Source organism: Hakea prostrata, chromosome 4 (genome assembly GCF_041222555.1).
Source record: "Hakea prostrata isolate BN-2017 chromosome 4, UWA_Hpros_2, whole genome shotgun sequence".
Classification (NCBI taxonomy): Eukaryota; Viridiplantae; Streptophyta; class Magnoliopsida; order Proteales; family Proteaceae; genus Hakea; species Hakea prostrata.
In genome coordinates this window covers 37,624,346-37,647,745 of record NC_142603.1, presented here as the reverse complement: position 1 = coordinate 37,647,745, position 23,400 = coordinate 37,624,346, and the positions used below count along the sequence as shown (strand labels likewise).

The 23,400-nt window shown below is 38.0% G+C and overlaps 1 protein-coding gene across 1 annotated transcript in view; it reads right to left on the bottom strand.

Annotated features, from left to right (window-relative positions):
- Window positions 1–10,119: 10,119 nt before the first annotated feature.
- LOC149018797 (glucosidase 2 subunit beta-like) overlaps window positions 10,120–23,400 on the bottom strand; it is a 46,749-nt gene continuing 33,468 nt past the window's right edge. Inside the window, exons 7-16 of the mRNA XM_089152933.1 lie at window positions 17,980–18,072; window positions 14,987–15,317; window positions 14,767–14,868; window positions 14,580–14,681; window positions 14,395–14,452; window positions 14,193–14,261; window positions 11,931–12,018; window positions 11,466–11,527; window positions 11,312–11,363; window positions 10,120–11,230 (exon numbers count right to left, since the gene is read on the bottom strand). Coding sequence (XP_089009059.1) covers window positions 11,150–11,230; window positions 11,312–11,363; window positions 11,466–11,527; window positions 11,931–12,018; window positions 14,193–14,261; window positions 14,395–14,452; window positions 14,580–14,681; window positions 14,767–14,868; window positions 14,987–15,317; window positions 17,980–18,072 — 1,038 coding nt within the window. The 3' untranslated portion in view covers window positions 10,120–11,149. The remainder of the gene's footprint in view (window positions 11,231–11,311; window positions 11,364–11,465; window positions 11,528–11,930; window positions 12,019–14,192; window positions 14,262–14,394; window positions 14,453–14,579; window positions 14,682–14,766; window positions 14,869–14,986; window positions 15,318–17,979; window positions 18,073–23,400) is intronic.

Here is a 23,400-nt window from a genome sequence, read left to right as displayed (position 1 = left end):
AAATTCTAATCGTTCGAATTCCTTGATATCTCACCTCGTTGTGGCAAAATGATTGACCATTGAATCCAGCTCCAACCTCGAAATCACCTACAATAGGGCATCCAACAGGTTTGTGTCCAACCCCAAATGTTCACCATACTGATATCTAGGGTTTAGAAAATAGGTTATACAATTAAAAAGTCTTACAATTAGAAGTTAGAGTTAGGATTAAATGAATTACCAATACTAACAAGTCAAGAACCCACAATACTTACTTACCAACCCTATTTAGGGGATGCATTAGATGAGCAGTTCATCATGTATACACATTAGCCAAGAAAGCCTAGTGCCCTCTAGGGTTAGCTGCCTCTATAGCAACATTCATACGCTCAAGGGCTGCATACAGGTGGTGCATAGTAGGTCCACTCAAGGAGGAGTCCACCATACACAAGACCTTTATAATAGGCTTCTGCAACACCACAGTAACATTTCTCCATAACTCATCAGATGATATTATATTATGTGTGTCGTGCCCGTTACTCATACTAAATTATCACAAACTCATTAAGTCAGTAGATGGTAGATATACAAGATAGTCATAATATAATAATTTATAAAATAAAATAGTAGATAGTTATCTTACTTGGATCCAACCCAATCAAACCACTCCTGGGATGGAAACATGGATTTGAGGTCTGACTTCTTCTCCTGCATATTGTTCAACCTAAAAAAATTGTCATGAATCTTGTCAGACTAGGTCGCACCAACTCACCTCCACATGATCTCCTCATCATGGCCAAAGCAGTGTTATGATTGTAGATGAAGTTGGTTACTTGTCTAGCCCTTTCAACTGTGTTTTGGACAATGCTAATTTTTCCAACGTCCTTCAGCATGAGGTCAATAGAATGAGTTGCACAAGGTGTCCAAAAGAGATGGTAGTTTGGTGAACTTATGAACTTTTCACCAACCTTCTTGAAGTTGAAGCCATTGTGGTTTAAAAATTTGCACCACATCTATCACATCCTATAGGAGACCAAGGATATATTTGTGGTTTTTGTATGACCAGTGGCATCCATTGATTTCAAGAAAATGGTCCTCTTATCACAGTACACCATAAAATTGATGATGGACTTTCTCGTAAAACCGGTCCATCCATCATACATGATGGTGCATCCATATGTATCCCAGAAGGGTTTCATAATGTCTATATACCGTTGTAGCTCCTCCTCCTCTTGAAGAAATGTGGTTATCAACTCTCTAGGGGTGGGACCCTCATATCCAGACCTGCATCTACATGGTATCAATCATGTGCCTGTAGTATGGACCCTGCATCATGTTTGTTGTAATGGAATTGTAATACATCTACTTTGACACTACCTTTTTAAGATTCTTAGCCATGCCTTTCTATGCATTAGAAATCTTGGGTTGCTTGGCCCCCTTCCTCTTGAAAAGTTTAGGATCCTGCCCTAGGATCATACAATAGTATCAATTATGTGCCTGTAGTGTGTCATTTTTTCTTGTTTCCATCAATAGCCGCATAGTACTGCCATGCTGGGTTAGTCCTCCCTCCTGCTGCTGGTCTTTGAGGCTCTCCCTATGGCTATGACTATGGTTGTCCCCATCCACCTTGTAAACCAACTCCCCTCTAACTTCCACTAGTAGACATGATAATTGTTGAATACAAAATGATTGCATAGGTAACTGAACAACACAAAAATAATTTTCTCTACACAAAGATACATTCATGTGCCTTTTTTTTTTTTTTTTGCTAAATACATTCATGTACCTAAGTATCTAACTAGCACTTTTTCCTTTATTTTTAAATATAAAATAATTTTTTACTAATTTTTTAGCAAAAAAATAGGTTGTCCATATCAAAACTGGCAATGAAACCACATGGGTAGCACTTGAAAAATACTTACAGAGCTATTCCATAATTTTACATAATTTTCAAAACCCTTTTTCCTATTTTCCCCCATTTCCCTCTTTTTTAATATAATTCTTTATATTTTCTATTAATATTTTAACAATTTTTTAAAATAAAATAATTTTTTATTGGGTGAAAAATATTTTGATTCTATGAGTCCATAGATCGGCCAATGGAGTTCTGCATATGTTTTTTCTATCACCATACAACAGTTTATTACTTAAAAAGTTAAGCATTTTTAGGAGGAAAAAAAATTTTGATGCCAAAAAAAAAAAAAAAAACCTCTGCGAAAAAAATTCCAACTCAGTGAGATCGTAGATCGGTTCACGGTATTTAACATACTTTAATTTCATAACCATCCAACAACATTATGGCATGCATTTGTTAAAAATCAATTTGAGAAGAATGGGTTACCTATGAGACAAAAAAAAAATTGCAGATTTGTGCAAAATATCTCTTGACCGACACAAACAACATAATAGCCGGCAATAACGAAGCAAGATATATGTATTTATAGACGTTGAAGATCGGAGAAAAATAGGGTTAAAATGCAAGAAATATGAGAGAGATGCTCTCACAAGCTTTGGAGAGGAGAGAGAAAATATGCAAAAATCGGCCAAATATTCGGTCAACAATTCAATTGACACTACCCATATAGCGCCAATTCAGACGATATATCACCGAGAAATAGGTGATATATTGCCAACGGTTGATTTTTCGATTGTTGACGATATACTACCGATTAAATGTAAACGTTGTGTTGGGGGGGGGGGAGAATCGTGTCTCTAGGGTGCGATATGGGGATATATTGGCGACATTTTGAACCATGGTTGGGTTCACAACAACAAATTCAAGTATGATGAACTCTAAATAGGTTTAAGGCAAGGCTTGTTGCTGAAGGATATACTAAAAAATTTGGAGTTGATTATAGAGAAACATTTGTTGTTGTAATAAAAATGAATATTGTAAGAGTGTTGATGTTAATAGTTGTTGTCACACCCCACCTGATGGTAATGGATCCAACTCGATAACCCATGGATGTGATCCAAACCCACAAGATCTTAGCTACACTATCAACAGTAAATAAGACACACAATTTTATAATCAAGAGAAAAAGGCAGTTCATGAATTAATGATAATAAAGTCTCTGAAATTTCCATAAAAGGATGAGTATTAAGGGAAATAAAATCATCTAAGTGTAGTTCAGTGGAAGCATAATTAAATGTCTCAATGCTGATTACAAATCCAATTCATCTTTCCCAAGCCACTTGAAGAGTCTAGCGATCATCCTAACGTGGCAAACAATATAATACGCAAATGCAACCAATGCCACAATGTCCTCATAAGAAATCTTAAGGGTATCCTCCAGAATCTCATAAAGGTTGGACTTAGTAGGAAAAGTCAAAATAGGAGTAGGAGTCTTTGAGCACTTCGGAGTAATACTCCGCGGGTTCATAGCTTGGTTCCCTTGTCGGCGAACTCTCATGGAGAAGGGTCCCCTTATGACCTACAAAGTAGTCTAAAGAACAACAAAGAATCCGCAAGGATAAGTTCTAAAGAACTCTGTAGGGCAACAATCACTTGCATACCAAGATTGCATGATGATAAGGAAATGAGTGATGAAATGATATGCTAAGTATGCATATGAGTTGTCTAACTATGTCAATCTCTATCTAGGTAGACATGCATTAAGATATACACTAGCCCTCCTTTGGATAAGTCTCGTCACTCTAATCCCTCACAGACTAGCTACCTCTGTTGGGATCTCTGGTAAGGGGTTCAGTCCACATCATCAACCTTGGTTGGGGTTTAGGTCCACTCTCTCTCACCACAACCATTGGTCTAAGTGCTGGCGCATGTTGGGGATTCTAAAATCAATGCAAGGTCATAGAGTAACACACAACATGTGGTCCATATACCTTTCCTCATGCCTAGTGCCTTTAGGTTCAGTATCATTTTCCACCTAGGAATGCCAATCTTCACGACACCCAAGCCGTCTTTTGGATAACATTTCTTAACCTTATGGTCATCCACATATGTTGGGGCGGAAGCCTCTCATGTCTCCTCAAGATACCCAAGCCATCTTTTAGATGCCTATGAGCCCAAGCCTAACATATGAAATCCTACCCTACATAATAAATAGTGGGCTACTATATCTCCTCATGACACCCAAGCCTTCTTTTTTACGCCCACAAGAGTCACATCACTACCATCATTGGTCACTCGGCTTCAATACCCCTGCTGAAAGGGTAGTAGCACGTATGGGTAACCCAACCAATCATCTAGACATCCTAGTCATGAAGGATAAAAACTATGAAAAGTGTTGGGAACACCAGAGACAATGTCCCATACCACAACCCCTGATGTCCCAAACTAAGAATACCAAATCAGGTATTCCCCGAGTCATAGTCACACCAAACAACATCATTCTACAATATGAAAAGAAGTAAAGCATAATATGCATCATTCATGATTCATAATTAACAAGTAGACAATCATAACAATAATTACAGCAAGATATAGAGCCATTGATATTTTTAGAATAATAAGCGGATCAACATATGAAACAATCTTAGTTATGTATGTAACTGCGTCCTTACCTTCTTTAGCAAAAAATATGGATAAAAGTGCTAAGTCCTCGCAACCAACAACTCCAGTAGATCTCAGAAAACCCCTAAATTATGTTCATAGAGTAACATTAGAGTTTAGGGATCAAACTAAGTAGAAACAACCGAAAAACAACTCTAGATCCCAATCGGTTGCTCTAAGCTACCTCCTCAAGCACCCGCCTAGTTTTCTAACAGGATTCCAAGTCTGAATTTCAGACTTTTGATCATCCATCTTTGACTTATTTTGGGATGATCTTAAGCTTAAAACACATTGCTAGAACACTATAGAGGCTACTTCAACAACAAGAAAACAAAAAACTGAACCTAACACAAATATGCAAATAGAAATCTCCTTTTAAGGGTAACTGCCATTAAAATAGACATTAGATCTATTCTCCTCCCAATTCGATCATAAATGATAGAAATAATAATTCTTCATCTCCAATCAATTTTCAAGAAAGGTTTGAAAGGAAAACTACTCTCTAAAGTGAAGAAATGAATAGAATAAGAGAGTAGTATAACTAACATTCTTTAGAGTTCAATGGTCGACCAGGTCTTTGCGAAACTTTTCGCAAATCGAGGTCTTCTTCTTCTCCATGTGCCTTTTGACGTTGCAGCCATCCCCAATAGTCTAGAGCATTAAATAATGCAAAATTAGGTTTTGGGACCTTAAATAGGGTGTTGGAGGGTAGAACATGCAATTCAAGCATTAATTTCCAATCAACCGCCCAGGGTGGTAGTTGCTTGGCCAATCAATTGCCTCAAGCAACTGCCCCTAGTACTTTTCAGTACTTGGGCACTTTGCACTCCCAGCTGAACCCTAATACTGCTACAACCTTAATCAACATGTAGAGGGCTCTTACCTTGCTTAATAGCATCTTCAAAATCGGTCTTTCTAGCACTGGATATCCACCTCCCGAAACCAACTGGGTTCTAACTAGATCTTCTTTCGTCTCCAAATAAGGTAGGTTCTTCACCAACTTCAACCAAGTCCATGGGTTTTGGGCCCAAAACATGGGCTTCAATATGAAAGGCCCACAACTTTTTTCATCTTGATACTCAGGCACTCGAACCTGCAATGGGTTTCAAGTTAGGATTATTGGGGGTTATTAGATCTGTTAATTGTGGATGGCCACTTTTGCAAATGGATGTAAAAAAATGCCTTTTGACAATGAGACTTACAAGAAAAAATGTACATGGAAATCCCTCCAAGCCACCCATTAGAATAACAAGGTGGTCTTTCTTGTAAACTAAAGAAAGCAATAGGCGGCCTAAAGCAAACACCATGAGCGTGGTATGAAAAGTTAAGTACAACTCCTATAGAATTTGGATTCACTAGAAGTGGATCGGATTCCCCCATGTTAGTGAAGAAAGCCTCTGCTGGCACTACATTAATCTTGGTATATGTGAATGATATTGTTATTAAAGAAGATGATCATCAATGAATCAATACCCTCAAAGAATATTTGAAGAAAACTTTTGATGTCAAGGACTTAGGAGAGCTATGATACTTTCTTGGAATTGAAGTTGCAAGGTTTGTTAAAGGATTATTCATCTCTCAAAGGAAATGTGTTCTTGACTTGTTGAAGAAATTGGCCGATTGAGTGTGAAACTTGCAAACACACCCTTCGATTATCTTGTAAGGTTACTAGTAATGATTCTCCACTGCAAGATACTTGTTGTTTTCAAGAGTTGGTTGGAAAAATGATATATTTGACCATTATCGAACTTGACATAGCATATGGAGTGAGCTATTTAAATTAGTTTATGCACAACCCTACCAAAGGGCACATGAAATTGATTAATCACATAATAAATTTCTTGAAGTCTTCTCCAGGAAGGGACATTTGTATGAAGAAGAATGGACACACAACTACTAAAGGATATGTTGATGCAAGCTGGGCTGGTAATCCTACTAATCAAAGATCAACTATTGGCTTTTGTGTATTCATAAGAGGAGATTTGGTCTCTTGGAGAAGCAAGAAACAAAATATTGTCACTTGTTCTAGTGCAGAAGCAGAGTACTAGGCAATGACATTTGCAACTAGTGAATTAATCTGGATCGGTGCCCTACTTTAAGAATTGGGGATGAGAAGTTCTTAAAAACCCATGAAGATGTTCTACGACAACCAAGCAGCTACATACATTACCTCTAATTCAATGTTTCATGAAAGAACTAAACACATTGAAGTTGATTGTCTTTTTGTTCGTGAAAAGGTTTAGGAGGAAACTATAGAAACCCGTTATGTGAGAACTGAAAATCAACTTGTAGATATCTTTACCAAAGCCTTGTCAAAGGGATCATTTCAAGTTACATTGAGCAAGTTGATCTAAGATGATGTCTTCGATCCAACTTGAGGGGGAGTGTTATGAATGTAACTTGCTAGTCTCCCAACTCTTAAAAGAAGACTAGCAGAGAGGGAGAGTCTTATTAGAATTTAACTCTTGTAGAACTCTTTCTCTTTTTCTACTTAAACATAATGAAATCTCACCTCAGAAATAAGTTGAATGGGGATTTCTCCGTGGACTTCACATTGAAGATCGAATCACATTAAAAGTCTATTTCTATGTTTCAATTTCTTGTTTCTTTAATTTGAACAATGACCATAGTTCAGCTGGACTAGGGTAATCTAGGGTGAGATCCTTAGCTTTCACACACACATTCGAGGGCAACCTTACAAGTAAATTTATAACATCTGAGTTTTATTGGTAAGAAGTGTTGGAACTAAAAATTAGGGGAAGATTAAGAGGCAACTTCTGTATAACTTCTATCCTATTGCATGACTAAGCTAGGTTGTTGTCTTTTCTTTTCTCTTGGTGTCTTAGTGTTATCCTTTACTTATAGTTTCTTGATTTTTCCTTTTATTGCTCGAGATCGAACAACTCTTAAGTTTGGGGGTGTGATAACTCTATGAAATAGACATAATTCTAATGATTTTAGGCCTGAGATAGCTTGATTTAAAAGTGATTTCTCTTGGTTTTAGTGAGAGTTCTCACTTAATTGTAGTTTAGGGAGTCTTAGTGTTTTAAGTCTTGTAGAGGTCTTTTATATTATTTTTGCACGAATTTTCCTTGAATTAATGGATGGGATTGATTCACCGTAATTTTCTTGGAGTTGTTGGAGAAGAGTTATAATGGATGAAGAAATGGCATGAATCATTGAAGAGGATAATAGAACAAGGCTACTCAGTTTATTGCAGAGATGTTGCAGCATAATGTTTCCAGATTGGGTGATCAAAGTACACATGGCATCATAAAATGAAACATCAAAAACAGGGCTAGCTAATTGGATATTCCTCTTGTTATTACATGAAGGATCTCAGCCACTTATCTCAAAAGAAAAGTTTCTAATCCCACAACCTATTTTTACCCTATCACTTAAGGAAAGAAAGGGGTAGGGGTGTAAATGGATAACCGAAATCCGCTTCCGAATTCGGATCTGCATCCGTTTAGGGATATCCAAATCCGTTCGATTATTAATAGGATGCGGATATGGTATACCCCTTTCTTATCGATTATTATCCGTCCGATAAAATTATCCGATTAAGTTACTTATTTAGATTTATTATTCTTATTTTTATAAATTTTACCTATGATATGTGACTATTTTTTTAGATTTTCTACTAAAATAGCTACCAAAGTTGCTAAATTCTTAAATTTCAAACCTAGCACTCACAAATAAAAAGGTAATGATGCAATCAAGTAGTCGAAAACTTGTATTCAATCTATATTCATACCCATTTAGAAGAATTTACTTAAGAAAATAATTATCCGAATCCGACAGAATCCATCCGAGAACCGATAGGATATTATCTGAATCCATCCGAATATAAGAGGATGAAGATATGGATATACCACTATCCGATCCGAATCCGGTCCGTTTACACCCCTAGAAAGGGGGTAATTGAGAAAAGGGGGAGGCACCAAAAGAGGCAAGAACTAGATACAGAGGGGAGACACTTCCTCTAAGAGGAGGAGCTACTAGATATAGGGAGCTAGAGCATTGTGGAAGCATTCTTCTAGCTCTTCATTGGGTTTTTTTATTTCTCATTTCTTTACATCTAGTTGAACTCCATTAATGGTTGTATTGAACTTTAATATGAACTTTTTTTTGGTATTGTTGGGATGATAGAGTACCCAAACTTGTGACTTGAGATAGATTGTTCAGTTTGATGTTAGTTGTAACATAGTTCATTATCAGTGTATTCAACATATATGTTTTTGATTAATTTCATTTATTGATGGCCATCTTTGAATAAATGTTGTGGTTTCAATTTGCTGGAAAGTTAATTGGAACTAAACTAATCTTAAACAATGTGTGTTATCTTGATCCTCATGTAGATTTAGTTAATTAGCAGGTAGGACAGGGATATTCACCTGCCTCACATAACCACCATTGGAACCTAGACATAACTCGTATCCTTAGTCCAATTCTCCAGAGGAAATTGATGGTTTTAAACTAGGATGTTAATGCATAAGTGGATTAGAAGATACCTGTGTATAATTTTGTTCTAGGTTCTCTGATATCCCTTGCGATGCAAATTTGCCATAGAATTCATAGCCCAAATTCAAGAGAGGGAAATTGATTCCCAACATCCATACCATCGATTGAAATTCTTTTTGTTGCGTGCTCTTCAATTTTGGATCTCTTGTTTAGTTCATCAGTCTTTCTTTTCTGTCAATCTTGTTTTAAGTTAGTGTCCCTTCTACATTGAGATTTAAAGATTAATATTTTCTGTGGGATCGATACCTACTTACTCTCTATTACTTAATTGCGACACATGCACTTGCATGTTATTTTACATACAAGCAAACATGAAGCCATGCCTTGGAATTTCAAGGTGGATGGAGTTGAAAAACCAACTAGGAAGTTTCTAACTCTGGACATTGGCTATTATGGAATTATAAGGATGTCAAAGTTCACCCTGTGGTTATTACATCTCAGCTCATTCGTAAATCAAGCGCTTGCAGCAAAATTTGGCCATCACCTTTGTCTAAAAAACCAATTTTGAGCATGAGAGAGACGCTTCGGTCTATTAAGATAGCCATACGCCTTGGTCCACACTCCTTGGGTCTTACTAGGTGACTTCAATGACTATAAATACCCAACGGAAAAGACGGGTGGGGCTCTCTCCAGTAGTCTAAGATCTAGATCTGTGGGGGACTTTGATCTACTTTCGCTTTGACACACTGGCATTTTTTCACTTGGAACAACCAAGGAATGGGCCGTGATCGGATCCTGTCGAAGATTGATCTTGTCCTTGTATAGGTGCTATAGCTAGAAATTGCAAAGGTGATGTTATTTTTGCTTGTTCTAGTGGTTGTGCTAATGTGGGTATTTTTCATGCTGAGATGCTTGCAATTTGCCCAGCAATACGGCTGCAATAAGGTTTTGATGCATTCAGACTCCGAAATGGCAATTAGGACTTTACTGAGGTACTTACCTCCCTAATTGGGGGATACTACACATTGTTGAGGATATTCTTCACTTGAAATCTTTGTTTCAAGAGCATATTTTGGTGCATGGTGTTAGGGAGACTAATAGGTGCCCGGATTTCTTAGCCAGATTGGCAACATCGGACCAATAAATTTTGTTGGATCCTTTCTCTTTGCCTGCTCAGCTCTCTCAATATGTTGTAGAAGAGCGACAGGGTTTTAGGTTCTTTAGAACCTAATCCTGTATTATTGTTTGTATTCTATTTATTTCTATTAATATAAAGTCTCATTTTCTCCTAAAAAAAAATGTGGCATATCAGATGATCCACCGATGGTGGTTTTCTTTGGGGTAGAGCCAGTCATTCATGTAAGCAGTTTTATTTATGTAAGCATGGTCAACATTGGATTGACCATGCTGATTTTATTCCTCTTGCCAAGCGAATATGGCAAATGTATGTGAATAAATCCTCGCTTTTCGCCCTTATGGCCAGCCAGACTTTGGACATATTACTGGAGAGAAAGTTATGTTTCCAGGCTATATCACTAGACCTTTTCACCATATTTGCTGAATCTTTATATGCAACAATAGCCATCAAACTACAGTGGAACAAGAAGAGGCGTTCAAGTTTAATGCCTTGCTTTATTTGGCCCAACTTCGATGTATAATGATATTGCAAGGATGCACAAGAACAAAATGTTGGAGAGGTTTACTATATCCTTTAATCCATTCTACTCTTTTTCTCATTACCTTTGTATCATTAACCAATGACCCTACATGTGCAAGCCTATTAAACACTTCTCAAAAGGTTCTGTAGAAAAAGAGAATCCACACATACCAATATTGATGTGAAACACCAAAAAGATTTTACAAGAGAAATTAATCCATTAATCCATATAAGATTGCTTGCCAGTTCAGTTCAGTAATGCAAACAGGATCAAAATATGATCACACAGGCTGAGATAAAATAACATCAATGCATCTGACCTGCATAAATGGTCCTAAGCATCAGTTCATCCCCTATACAATTGTACAAAAATTGCTCTCAAGATCAGTATGAAAACTTGAGGTTGAATCATGCAAGATTCAGGAGTGTTCAGAGTTCAAGCATCTCAATATCGTCAAGAGCATGACCGGATAATGCATGTACGTAGGAATAATTCAGTTGTCTTTAAGATACTCTTCAGCATTCCCAATTAGTCAAAATGGATTAAAGCTCGTCATGGGCCCATGGCTCTGGATTTTTTCACTGTTCAGTAAATCTAGTTTGTGTATAAGTTCCTGTTGCAATCATCATTTTTTCCCCCATTAGAAGATTTAGCACATCAATTTGGGTTATTTTGCAGATTATACAGTACGTACCTTCAACTTCTCCTCCAAGCAAAGAACAGGAGTTGACAGCAATGCTACATACCTGCCATTTTCAACAAAAAAAGTGGGACAAGAACCGAGTCAGCCAAACAACAGTATCCATATGAAAGTTTGATAATTTTTAGAGGGAAAGGAAGGTCCTTACTCGCAACGACTAGGTTCATCTACATCTGTAAGCTCAGTCTTCAATCCACACCTAAGTTTTACCTGTAAAAGCAGAATCCACAATGAGAAATGTGTATCAAAAAAAGCGTCCAGCAACAGAATAACTTTCTGCTTTCAACCCTGAAAGTATCAGGATTTCCATTTGCAATACTAAAGCAGTTATGCATTGGTTGTTTCCCTTAATCAAGTAACTTAAATACTATGAATACTTGTGGGAAATGAGGGACATGAGAAAAGAGAAGAACAAAAAGAAAGCTTTTGCATCAATCACAGTCATTTAGTTGTGCTTGGTTGCAGTGTTTTTCCATGACAAATCATAGTGATACTCCATGCCTGGAGGGAAAACCAGACGGATCCTCCTACAACTTATATGTTTGAGATTCTGCGGACTGCTACTAATTCAAGAAAATTCATGGAAGAGCCAGGTAAACAAAATCTCCCATACCTTTAAACTTCTATCAGGCCCATTCCAGCATCTATCGCCATTTGAAAATATCATGACCGTAAATGAGTCCCTAAATTTATCCCAGTTCCTGCTTACAAAAATGGATAAAATATTTAGCAGGTAAAGCTCCAATAAGAGAGTATAGCATATAAAGAAAATTAATTCAGCTCAACTAAAAGATGTCAAAAAAGATGAGTGGCAAGACTAGGAAGGATAGAATTAACCTGAATTAAATTGAATACTCGAGAGAATCTACAGCAGAACTAGTGGGTACATATGGTGAAATTCATAGGGCATAACTCAGACACGCACCAGAAAGATCAGTGATAAATTTTGCGTTGTCAAGATTTTCAGTTGATGTAGAAAATCTAAGGTAACACTAAATGTTGCACCCTGTATCATCATGGCTGCATGGGGGAGGAGATGGCAGTAAAACAGCAGAGACATATGGTGTACCCATTGAAATGACAAGAAGTCACACTGCAATAGTTGTGGGGAAAATCTTGGGTAATGAGCACCAGTAGACTGAACTGGCATTTAGCATGTGTATATTGGGATGTTGGTCAAGTTTCCCAGGTTTCTCTTGAGGTGCAAAAACCCATAGCTACCCTCATATAGAAAGGAGCAATTGAGAGGAAGTTAGATATAATGAGGGCAATGGAACTATGGAAGAGTTTGACAAAAGGTAGTACAGAAGATACAAGCAGAGGCAGAAAGGGACTAGGACTTTCATCTTTGATTCTGATGACGAGTCTGTGCCCACTGATGTAGAGACAGAGGCGGAGGAGAGATGGATATGACAGGCGAGGGCAGTCAGCACAACATGCGATTATGAAACACAAGGGCAGTAAGTCACATCATATATATAAAGGAGCAGAAGAGACAGTGAGTTCAAGGGGGAAGCCGGTTTCTCTAAAGCAGCTGCAAGTGAAGTTAATCCAAGAAATTCCAGATGTAGAACTTCAGAAGATGCTGGTCCTAGTGGTTCTTCAGCATGAGGTAGCAAGAAACAGAAGCAGCAAGCAGTTGCCCTTGAAGAGGTCATATAGTGTGAGGGGATCCCCACCCCCTACCCAGTAGCCAATAATGATGATATTTACTTGAGCAGGATTCTACAATATCCATGACTCGGGACTAGAAGACAGAGAAAGCAGAAGCAAGTGTGATCAAATTCAAATGGTAAGCAGGAAGATGATATGTTGACGTTATTCTTTTACCACAGTATCTCAACACGTGTTGCTGAGGGACTATACTATCAAAACATGCTACACCTTGTAGTGCTAGGGAGGGAGTGAAGGGGTCCCACTAACTTAAGGTTGAAGCACGTGCACCTGCCCCAACAAAGGAAGAAATTAAGAGAAGTAGATGTGATGCAAACCAAAACCAGGGCCAAAATACGGCCTAGGGTAAGAGCCCCTTACCTATGGCCCTCTAGTACAACCAGGGTTTGTTGGTTTCCAATTTTTCACTCATCCAACTTAGGGTTTCATTGGGTCCAGTATGTTTCTGGGACCTCAGATCTACTTTTATTTTTTAATTTGAGTCTCTGTTTGTCAAGTTATTAAATTTTTAATTTATAGAAGAGTCCTAGTTAGGTTGGGATTCCCATGTATTAAGGGAGTCCCCTAGGTGCAATCTACCTCCTACAAGGATACCACATCTGCTTTTATTTTTCAATTTAAATCCTTCAAGAGTAAGATAAGATAGAGTCCATTGACCAAAAAAAGATAAGATAGAGTTCTTGTATGAGACTGAGTACAAGTCTTAGTCCAAGTAGCAGTCCTAATTTGAATTATTTTCTAAAGTAGAGTGCTAGTGTGAATTCCTTCTTAGAGGCTATGAATAAGCCTCTCTAGCTTGTAAAGTTCAGATTATGTTTTGATGAATAAATTCAAGAACTGGAGGAGCAAGTGAGAAGCTGTTCCCTAGGAAGGAAATTTGCGTCTGTGTTGTGAGCAAGAATTCTGCAGTTTCTACATTCTCAAGGCACCTTCTTCTTCCCCAAGTATAAGCATCCTGCCCCAGCCCGCCCCAAAAAAAGGAAAAAAAGAAAAGAAAAAGAAAAATAGGACAACCCCTTCTCTCCCTTTCCTCACATCCACAGCCTCCACCTCCAGGCCTAGTTTCTGCAATTACGGTTCCCCCCCCCCCTTCTCCTTCTCTCCCCAGAAAAAGGGGGAATCACGTAGCATCCCTCCACCTTCCCCTATCCTGAAATTCCACTCTCAACCCTAGAAACAAATGTAAAGGTACAGGACTTACCCCAGTCTAGTTTTACTGTGGCCTTCCATTTGGGAAGCATCTTTATATGGACATACTTTGTAGACATACCTGACAACAAGTATTTCCAAATGTGATAAATCATCATTAAGAAGGAAAAAATACCAAGTAAAAAAATTTGAAATGCATATCTAAAAGGAACACAAGATGAACAGAAGCTGGAAAAGTAGGGAAGTGCATGTACTTGCTCTCCTTGTTCTCAAAGCAACGGTCATAAAACGAATAAAATTCCTTCTCCGGCCCTAGAAATTGCTAATTATAGATCAGCAAGTAAGCATAGGCCAAACCAACAGAAACATAAGCAGTTTATTTGCACGTGGCATAACACTAATATAAGAAGAAAGGAAACTCATTCTGGAGGAAGTTTACCAAAATCATATTTTAGTTTTTCACTCAATTTTGATATTGTTGACTCTAGTCTAGACAGCTTCGAAGAGGACTCTTCATATTCCCTCCGTATATGAGCAGCTTCTGTGAAAGTCAACATGCAAAAAACAGCGTATGTATATGCACTTATTTCACATCAATTGCTGCAAAGCTTGTCATTTTAGTATACCTGATTTATCCACCGGAGCCTGAAAAAAGTTAAATGCTTGCAAAATGTTTCGAACAGTATGCTGTATCTTATCCAACCAATAATGATTACTTGTAGTTATATCTATACATGAATCAAGATCAGTCCCCAAAAAAATTTTAATACAAAAAACATAAAGTTGCAGGACTGAACATCAAAAACAGCATCAAGGGAATAAAAAAACGTCACATTGTTAAAATACCTGAAGAGTCTGTCCGGTCTTCTGAGTCAGATCTGTACGAGGCACTAGAATCATCATGATCCTGATTTCCCAACATGTCATCATCCAAATTTTCATTTTCCGTGTCATCATCGGAGTACCTTTGGCTCTCTCCATCAGTGTCAGAATCATAGCTATCGTAGTCCTCATCATTTTTGCTCTCCAGAGACACATCAGCACCTTCATGGTCTTCCCTTGCAGCACCAGATTCTTCACTTTGCTCTCCAGAGTTTTCTCCCGTCCACCGAGAAGCAACAAGGTGACCCAACTCCTCCCTCGATAACTCTTTGGAGCTGTCGAATCCATGTTTCTCCTGAAAATTCAAGAAATATGCCAATCCCTGACATAATATGGATGGGTCTCCCTATATTTATATCAAATCAATCCAATGGTGTTGAATTCCAGGAAAAACAAAATGAAGGGGTCAATCCCGTTCAGGTCTGAGAACAGATGGATTCTTCATCCCAGTTTCAAAAGTGTAGTGCAAGAATGCCGGACAGAGGAAATGTAGGGAAATCAGTAAGGTTTCAAAGCAAAATCTTGAAGGCAGCTTGGAAGAAGGGGGGGGGGGTTTCAAAGCAAAATCTTGAAGGCAGTTTGGAAAAGGAGGGGCTGAAAGTGGAACAAGGAAGTACTTGGGCTGGATAGAAGAAACAAAAAAAAAGGCTTTTAGGGGAAACCACAGAAGCAAGTCTTTCCAGGATGAGATATGCATGTACTCTTAAAGTACCATATCTCAACCCAGTTTTGAAGGTTGCAACCTGGCTTTTAAACTTGTGGGACCTGGCTGGAAAGCAAGATAGAACTCTACATACACTTCTCTAGGCATAATATCATTTAACTGAACTTTAAGTTAGTTGAAAAACTAATCCTAAATAAGCAAACATACCACATTGGAATCCAATATAAATCTAAAACGAGAACAGTCAAATACCCTACTTTTAAGAACAAAAACTGAATTTTGGACAGTAGGTGCAAATTGCAATTATGATGCTATTCTTTTTTATCAAATTCAAAATCCTAATGTGATAGAACATTGCTAAAAATCAAAAGTACAGTAAAATATTCATTTCATGTTTAGAAAAATATTTTCATTTAGAGCAATTTTTCACGGCATTTAACCACACCAAATTAAGTTTGACCACAAACCCAAGAATGCTAAATCTGATTACATTAACAAAATTATATTTCGGTAAAACCTCATTAGACACCTTGTCCAAAAATAATACACAGTATCAAACTTGGGTCAACACCACAAGTATTATTTTGGGTGTTCTCTATATGAAACTAATGCACAGATTTGGTTCAAAATGTTAAGACAAAAGAAAGCATAGGCCTGTTAGCCTCAAGAACATCTCAGGTTTCAACCAAGATAATCTAGGTTTCTAACTGGTCAAAACCGAGATTTAAAACCTGGGGGAAACAGAGCTCAATCTAGAGAACAACATTACCCTAATAATGAGCTGTCAGGCTACACAGGTATGAGGAGTATTGACAATGAATGAGATAGGCTCATGGTGTATAAATCCTGTAGGAAATGCTCCAAAGAAATGATGCTAATAGACAATCTATAATGTAAACCAGGTCTAGGGCCAAAGGTAGTTTTGGTAATTCCCTATACTTAGGGTTTACCCAGGAGTTTAGCAAAAGTAGAAGGTGTTATAGGGCTTTAACTCTGCACAGGTATGCAGGAATTGAAGTTCAGATCTGAATTTATATAAGAATTAGAATTCAGACGAGAGAAATCAAATCCTAGACCAAGTAGGACTGGGATTAGGGTTTTGGTTAGGCTAGGGCTGACTAATACCTTTCTGTTCTGCTGCCTAGATTGGTCCTCAATGGAAGTGCTTTCACTTAGGATGAATTCCCAACCTATCAAACTCAGCAAGAACTAAATTCTGGGTTGAAGAGACTTGCAGAATTTTCAAACTCACCAAAACAATTCAGATTTGCAGAAACTAAGGGCAGCACTAGATTCTATGGCTTCCAGCAATTCTAATGAGGGGAAAAGGAGTGAAAAAGGGGCTCGGAATCAGTGAGTCCTCTTGGAGTTGGGACTGGAAGTCGTGGGGAAGAAGGAAGAAGGGGGATGGCTGCTGCAACTAAGGGAGTGACCAGGATGGAGAGGAAACAGTATAAAAAGGGATGGGGGTAAATTGCGATGTGAAGGGAAGGGGTTCTAGGGCCTAACAATGGGGATTGGGGCAGGGGAGGCTACAGTCGGCTGGGGAGGGGTTGGGACAGATGCGCAGGCTAAGGGAGGGATGATGATCTGTAACTTACTTGGGAAGGTGGTGCAATGCTGGATCTTGCGCAGGAATGTCCTGAAGATTACCTGAAGTTTCTGTAGTTGAAGAAGTTGATCATCAGCAGAAGAATTTCAAACACAAATACTCAACCAAGGCCCACCCAATGAAGGAGACCCTGGCCCTTACTCAACAATTCAATTAATCATCCAAACCAAAATCAAATTACAAAGAAAGGCTATTTAGACAGCAGGCACTGACTCAAACTTAGAATGTCCCTTCTGCTAAGGATTCCTTTACAAACTAACTTGGACTCTTGAATTTAAAATACTGACTTAACTAAATAAGATAGGAACCTATCCTAACTCAACTGCCCTCTTTTAAACTTAACTTCTCAAGAGTAACTCAATTCCAAATTGACTCAAACAAAACCCTGAAGACTCCAAATCACAGACTCTAAGTTGGAAGTAAATCCAACTCTTCAAAATGGGAGAAAAAGCCCTAATTACCCCCCAAGGGGGTTTCAGCCAGATTAAGGAGGCATTTTTAGGCCCTTCACTTGCTGGTTCGATTGGGGGCATATTTTGTACTCACATCAATCTATTAAATAACACTCGGAAAATCGGAATCTGATGACACTACTAAATATAATTGAAATGAGCCAGGAAAAGAATCCAAAACAACCATGTTAACAGCATTGGAACAATAGGGAAAGGAGGCAGACAATACCTGTTCCACACCTGTATCAGGAGAAGCCCCACCAGTGGCATCATGATCAACTTCGGACTTGGGCACTTCTGCATCCTTTTCCTCTGCTCTGTGCTACATCAATATATGAAACAAAGAATCAAATACAAAAAAGCTGTGGTTGGATTTCCAGCCTAAACAAGGAGAAAGCAATAGCAAGTCACTAATTAACAAACCAACATAGCAGCAAACAAAACCCAATTAAGTTACCATTAGTTTATAGCATTCTTACCTGTTCTATTCCATGATTTGGAGATTCAGCAACATGCTCTCATCCCATCTAGATGGGCCAATCACATGGATCTTTATTCTCCAATCAGTGCTATTTGAGGCATACATGAGGCAAGGGGTTAAGCTAAGCATAACTTTCTCACAATATTCTATACACTTAGGCCTGCCCCATCTTGGTTTCTCAATCTGAATGGAATTGCTCCTCCACAACAGGAGCATCCGAAGGCCTTTGTTGAACATGGTCATATCATCTCAAGTCTCTATAAGCTTATAATTTGATTAAAGCTATCCCTAAGTCCCAATGCAGGTCTAATATGGTCACTCCATATTCTATCTCATGGTCCAAGTACTCAGTTCGGAGCCCAACGTGGTCAGCCATAAAACAGAGTTGGATGAAGATCTCAATGAGTTGGTGCACTTTCCTGTTGAATTTAGTCAGGTTTCTAACCCTAACTTAGTCATCTTAAAAATGATGAGCTCAACAGAGATCTCAGTGAGTCAGTGTACTTATTTTCTGGTTTAACCAAAGCCAGGATTCAGTTGGAAGCAAACAATTACAGTAAGATATCAAGATATGCAAGATATTAACTTGTACCCCATCTTGTTTTGGTCTTGAAAAAACACTGATCTACTTTTGAGATCTCACGAGTTCTCGAACCATGCTTTATCCTTCATAGTTCCCCACACATTTACCTCAACCTGCCCACCTCCTTTACACTTAGTTTATTTATCTTAGACTTATTAACAGCTTCGGATAATTAAATATACATCATGGCTATAAACTCTGCTTCAAGTTTTGATGGAATACCCAACTAAATGGTACTTAGACTTATTAACAGCTTAGTTTGTTTATTTACACTTACTTTATTCATCTTCAACTTATTAACAGCTTAGCATAATGCAACATCATGGCTATAAATTCTGCTTCAAGTTTTGAAGGAATACACAACCAAACAGTACTGGAAAAGGCACCTCTCTACTTCATCCACCATATTTTAGTTTTGAGCAAAAGGCTCTGACACCCCAAAGCAAAGGGCTTTAAACACCAACACCCCACTTTATATTGAAAAGCAAACAGCTCCAATTCAGTTAGAATAGTTAGTGACATAGTTGTAAAGACCATTACACACTCGTACATAGTTGTAAAGACCATTGCTATCTTATATGAATGATTAAGATCAAGGTTGAAGGACCTATGTAGCCTTCTACTTTCCTTCTTCCCTCCCAAAATTGAGAGAAATAATTTGTACCTAGGCAAGAAGAAATCCCAATCTGCCATAGAACTTCGAAATTTAGTAGAAAAAAGATCAGCTGTTGACCTTCTAATCTACCATTAGAATACTGGCAACTGGTTTGGTAAAACCTGAAACTAACCGAAGATTGACAAGAACACAGAAATCAGAACCAGCATCTAGAGCTCAAGAAGTTTCAGATCAAAAAACTTCTGAAACAAAAACCATAATACCTACAACACTTCGCTCTGAGCTTTGGTTTGGATTTCAAAATTTCATTTTTTGACGCCAAAGCTCAAAAAAACTTTGCAAGTGAACAGAGAAAATTAAGAACCTGAAATTTGTAATCTAGAACTCTTTTTAGATTATTTAGGTTCTATAATTACCTCTTTCCTCTGCTTTTCCTTCTTCAACTCATTCATTCCAATCTTCAGGTTCTCACTTTCCCCATATTTTGTATTTTACTTCCCCCCCCCCCCCCCAATCTCATGGCTTCTCTTTTGTTGAGGTTTTTCCCTCTTTCCATTAGCTCAGAGTTCTCCTATTTTTCCCTAAACTCTCATTCGCTCCACTAATATCATTTTCGTGGCATCACCAGAAATTCATACCAAGTATGGTAACAGCTGAGAGCAATTGATCGAAAAAAGCTCTGGAGAAGCATCAATGGAAAATTGAAAATTGAGACTGATAAAAACAGAGAGAGAGAGAGAGAGAGAGAGAGAGAGAGAGAGCACCTGCAATTGAAGAACTTTGGTGAAAATGATATAAGGGTTTAGTCTACAATCAATATCTGGAAAAGTAGATGGGATGCATGGTTGTATTCCTTCAACTGTTCGACCGTCACCAAATTCTCTTCGGAAAACGCTCCAAACATCTCACTCCATCTCTGATTGGATTTCTTTCCTCTTTTATTTACTATTACTTTCCCTTCATTAATGATGCCGGAGCATTACCTAAAACCCAACAAAGGAGCCCACTAGGCCCACAAGCCTAAACAAAACATCTAGAAGCAGTAAGTGTCAGCACAGTTGCCAGTTTTAGGTCATGTTTGAATTCAAACCTGTGCAAATCTAGAAGGAATTAGCACGAGAGTTTTGGATGGATGGAAAGCTTAGGGAGTCTATTTTCCAACACAACAAACGGTGGGGTCATTTGCATTTTCCTAGAGGGAGTTATAGCCATTTTGGTGGAAGTGGTCCAGTTCGCCTATGTATATGGGATTCCTAGCTATACTCAATTTTCAAGGCCACTTCTCCATTTCCAACCACACTGGAACTAGTTTACATTAGGAGCACACAACCAACTACCTCTTCATACTTTCAAGGTCTTGTAAATGTCATTCTATAGTTTTAAGGAGTCTTTATATATGGGCAGGTCAGCTAGTAAAATAAGGTAGTCATTTCAACAGATTTGGAAATTGCCTGAAAGCATGGAGGGATGTTCCACTGTCCTTCTATTTAAGCTCTCTATTGTGAACGAATTCGAAAAGTATTGGAATGATTTTTGAGTTTGGCTTTTGGTTTTAGAAGTAGTTCTTCTAGTTTTGCTCTTATCCTTAGGATGGATGTCCTTTAGGTGGCAATTGTCCTATGTTGAGTGTTTATTTGTGTTACCTCCTACTTCTGTAATCTTTTCGGCATCAATTAATTAGGTTAAACTCTCACTAGAATGCCAGAAAATGTGTATATTTAGCAGTATTTGTCGAATCATTCAGGCAGGGATTAACCAAAGACATTCAAGATGAAGTTCCTTGGTGTATGCTTTTTGTTGATGATATTGTGTGGATAAATTAGTCTCAAGTAGGGATTAATACCAAATAAAAATCACAAAGAACAACTTCGAATTAAAAGGTTTTAACTAAGTACAACAAAGACAAAATACCTAGTTTGTAACTTTAGCCATGATAGGCCAGACAGCGAGCTGGTGAAACTTGATGACAAGGAGATTCCTCAAAGTGATTGTTTTAGGTACCTTGGGTCAATCATAAATAAAAAAATGTGATACAAATGATGTTTCCCAGAGAATTAAACTAGGGAGGATGAAGTGGATAGGTGCGTCTAGAGTTTTGTGTGATCAACGTATTCTTTTAAAACTCAAACAAAAATTCTATAGGACTGTCATTCATCCAACTATGTTGTATGGTGCACAATGTTTGGGTTGTTAAAAAGAATTATATAGATAAACTTAGTATAGCAGAAATGAGGATGCTAAGATTGATGAGTGGAAAAACTAGGAATGATCTTATTAGAGTTGGACAATAGCTTTGTTAAGTGATAACCTACGAGAAATCCGTTTGAGGTGGCACGGCCACGTTCAAAGGAGGCCTGTAAATGCCCGTGTACGGAGAAGTGATATAATCCTAATTTAAGGAATTAAAAGAGCAAGGGGCAGATCTAAGATAACCTTAAGAGAAGTGGTGAGAAAGGATATGCATAGCTTAGGCCTCGTATCCAGTATAGCCTCAAACAAAGCTGATTGGAAGTAAGAATCTATGTAGCTGACCCCATTTAGTTGGGACAAGACTTGTTGATGATGATGATTCAGGCAGTGGATTCTATTTTTCCATCAAAGAAATTAGTCAGATTAACGCAAACATCAAAGGTAGCATAGCCACACTGACAAGAATTACTGCAGTCAGTAAATCTCTTTCGTTTCCTCCATTTGTGAAAGGGTAGTTAGGTAGGTCTTGTATAGTCCAAAGGGTAATATAGGATTCTACTAGGACTCTAGGAGTCCAATTAGAGTTTGTATAGGAGTTAAATTAGAGTTTGTATTCATGTAAAATTCTATTCCTTATAATAGTCTACTTTCCACTTAATTATAAATAGAGGGCTTGAGATCATGGATCAATAAGCTATTCTACTACAATCGTTTCTTTCAACATGGCATTAGAGCCTAAGTTCGATTAGGAGGTTCTTCTATTTTTTTCTCTTTCTTCAAACCCATAAACCCACAGCAAATTATCTTTTTTCTCCAAAACCCTTCACAGTTTTTTATTGTTCTTCTACAACCTAATTCTGCAACCATTGTTTGGCAGAAGATTTTTTCCCTTTTCAAACCCATCGCACCGCTGCACTATTGTTTCAGTTCCACCTCGAAGACCAGAGAAGAAAAAAAAAAAAAAAAAAGGAAAAGAAGAGAAGAAGAACCACAACCTGCTGCTGCTTCTTGCGATTAGAATCACAGGTGGCTGCTGTTGTTGCTTCAACTAGAGATTGCATTGATCGCAAACCCTCACAAATCCATCGCAACCAATTTCTTTCTTTGTACTACAGTGGGCTCAACCAAGAAGAAAAGGAAAGAAGAAGAGAAGCCAACATCGCCATCGCCTTCACCGTTGCTTCCGATTCTGATCACACCCTCTACCATCGAACCAGGTAACCCTTTCTAAATCCCGTCTCCCTTCTTAAGCTGGCCCTTCTAAAAACCCATTAAGCCCACCTGGACCAAACCAGACCACATTTCTGAACCATAATTTGTTTCCTAATCCTCCAGTTCGAAATCCTATTTTGTTTTATATATATATTGATGTTTCAAGGGTTCATATTTTTCAGAGTTTATTTGTTTTAGTTAAAAAAAAATAAAAAGGAGATTTGATCATATCATTGTTTGGCTATTGCATTCTGCAACATTTTAGGGTAAAGACTAAAGAACTGCAGACAATTTTTTCAACATGGCCACTATCGATGGTACTACTGCTCCCACCGGCCCTGAACATTACCCCACTCTTCATCCTCTTTCGGTAAGATTTGATGGGACAAATTATTTGACTTGGTCCCGATCTACTTACTTGACTATTGCTCGAAGAGGACTTGTTGGATACATTACAGGCACCACTATCAAACCTACTACCACAGGCGTTTCATAGGATAAATGGATCTCGAATGACTCTCTTATTATGTCATTTCTCTTGAATTCCATGATTCCAAATATTGCCCGT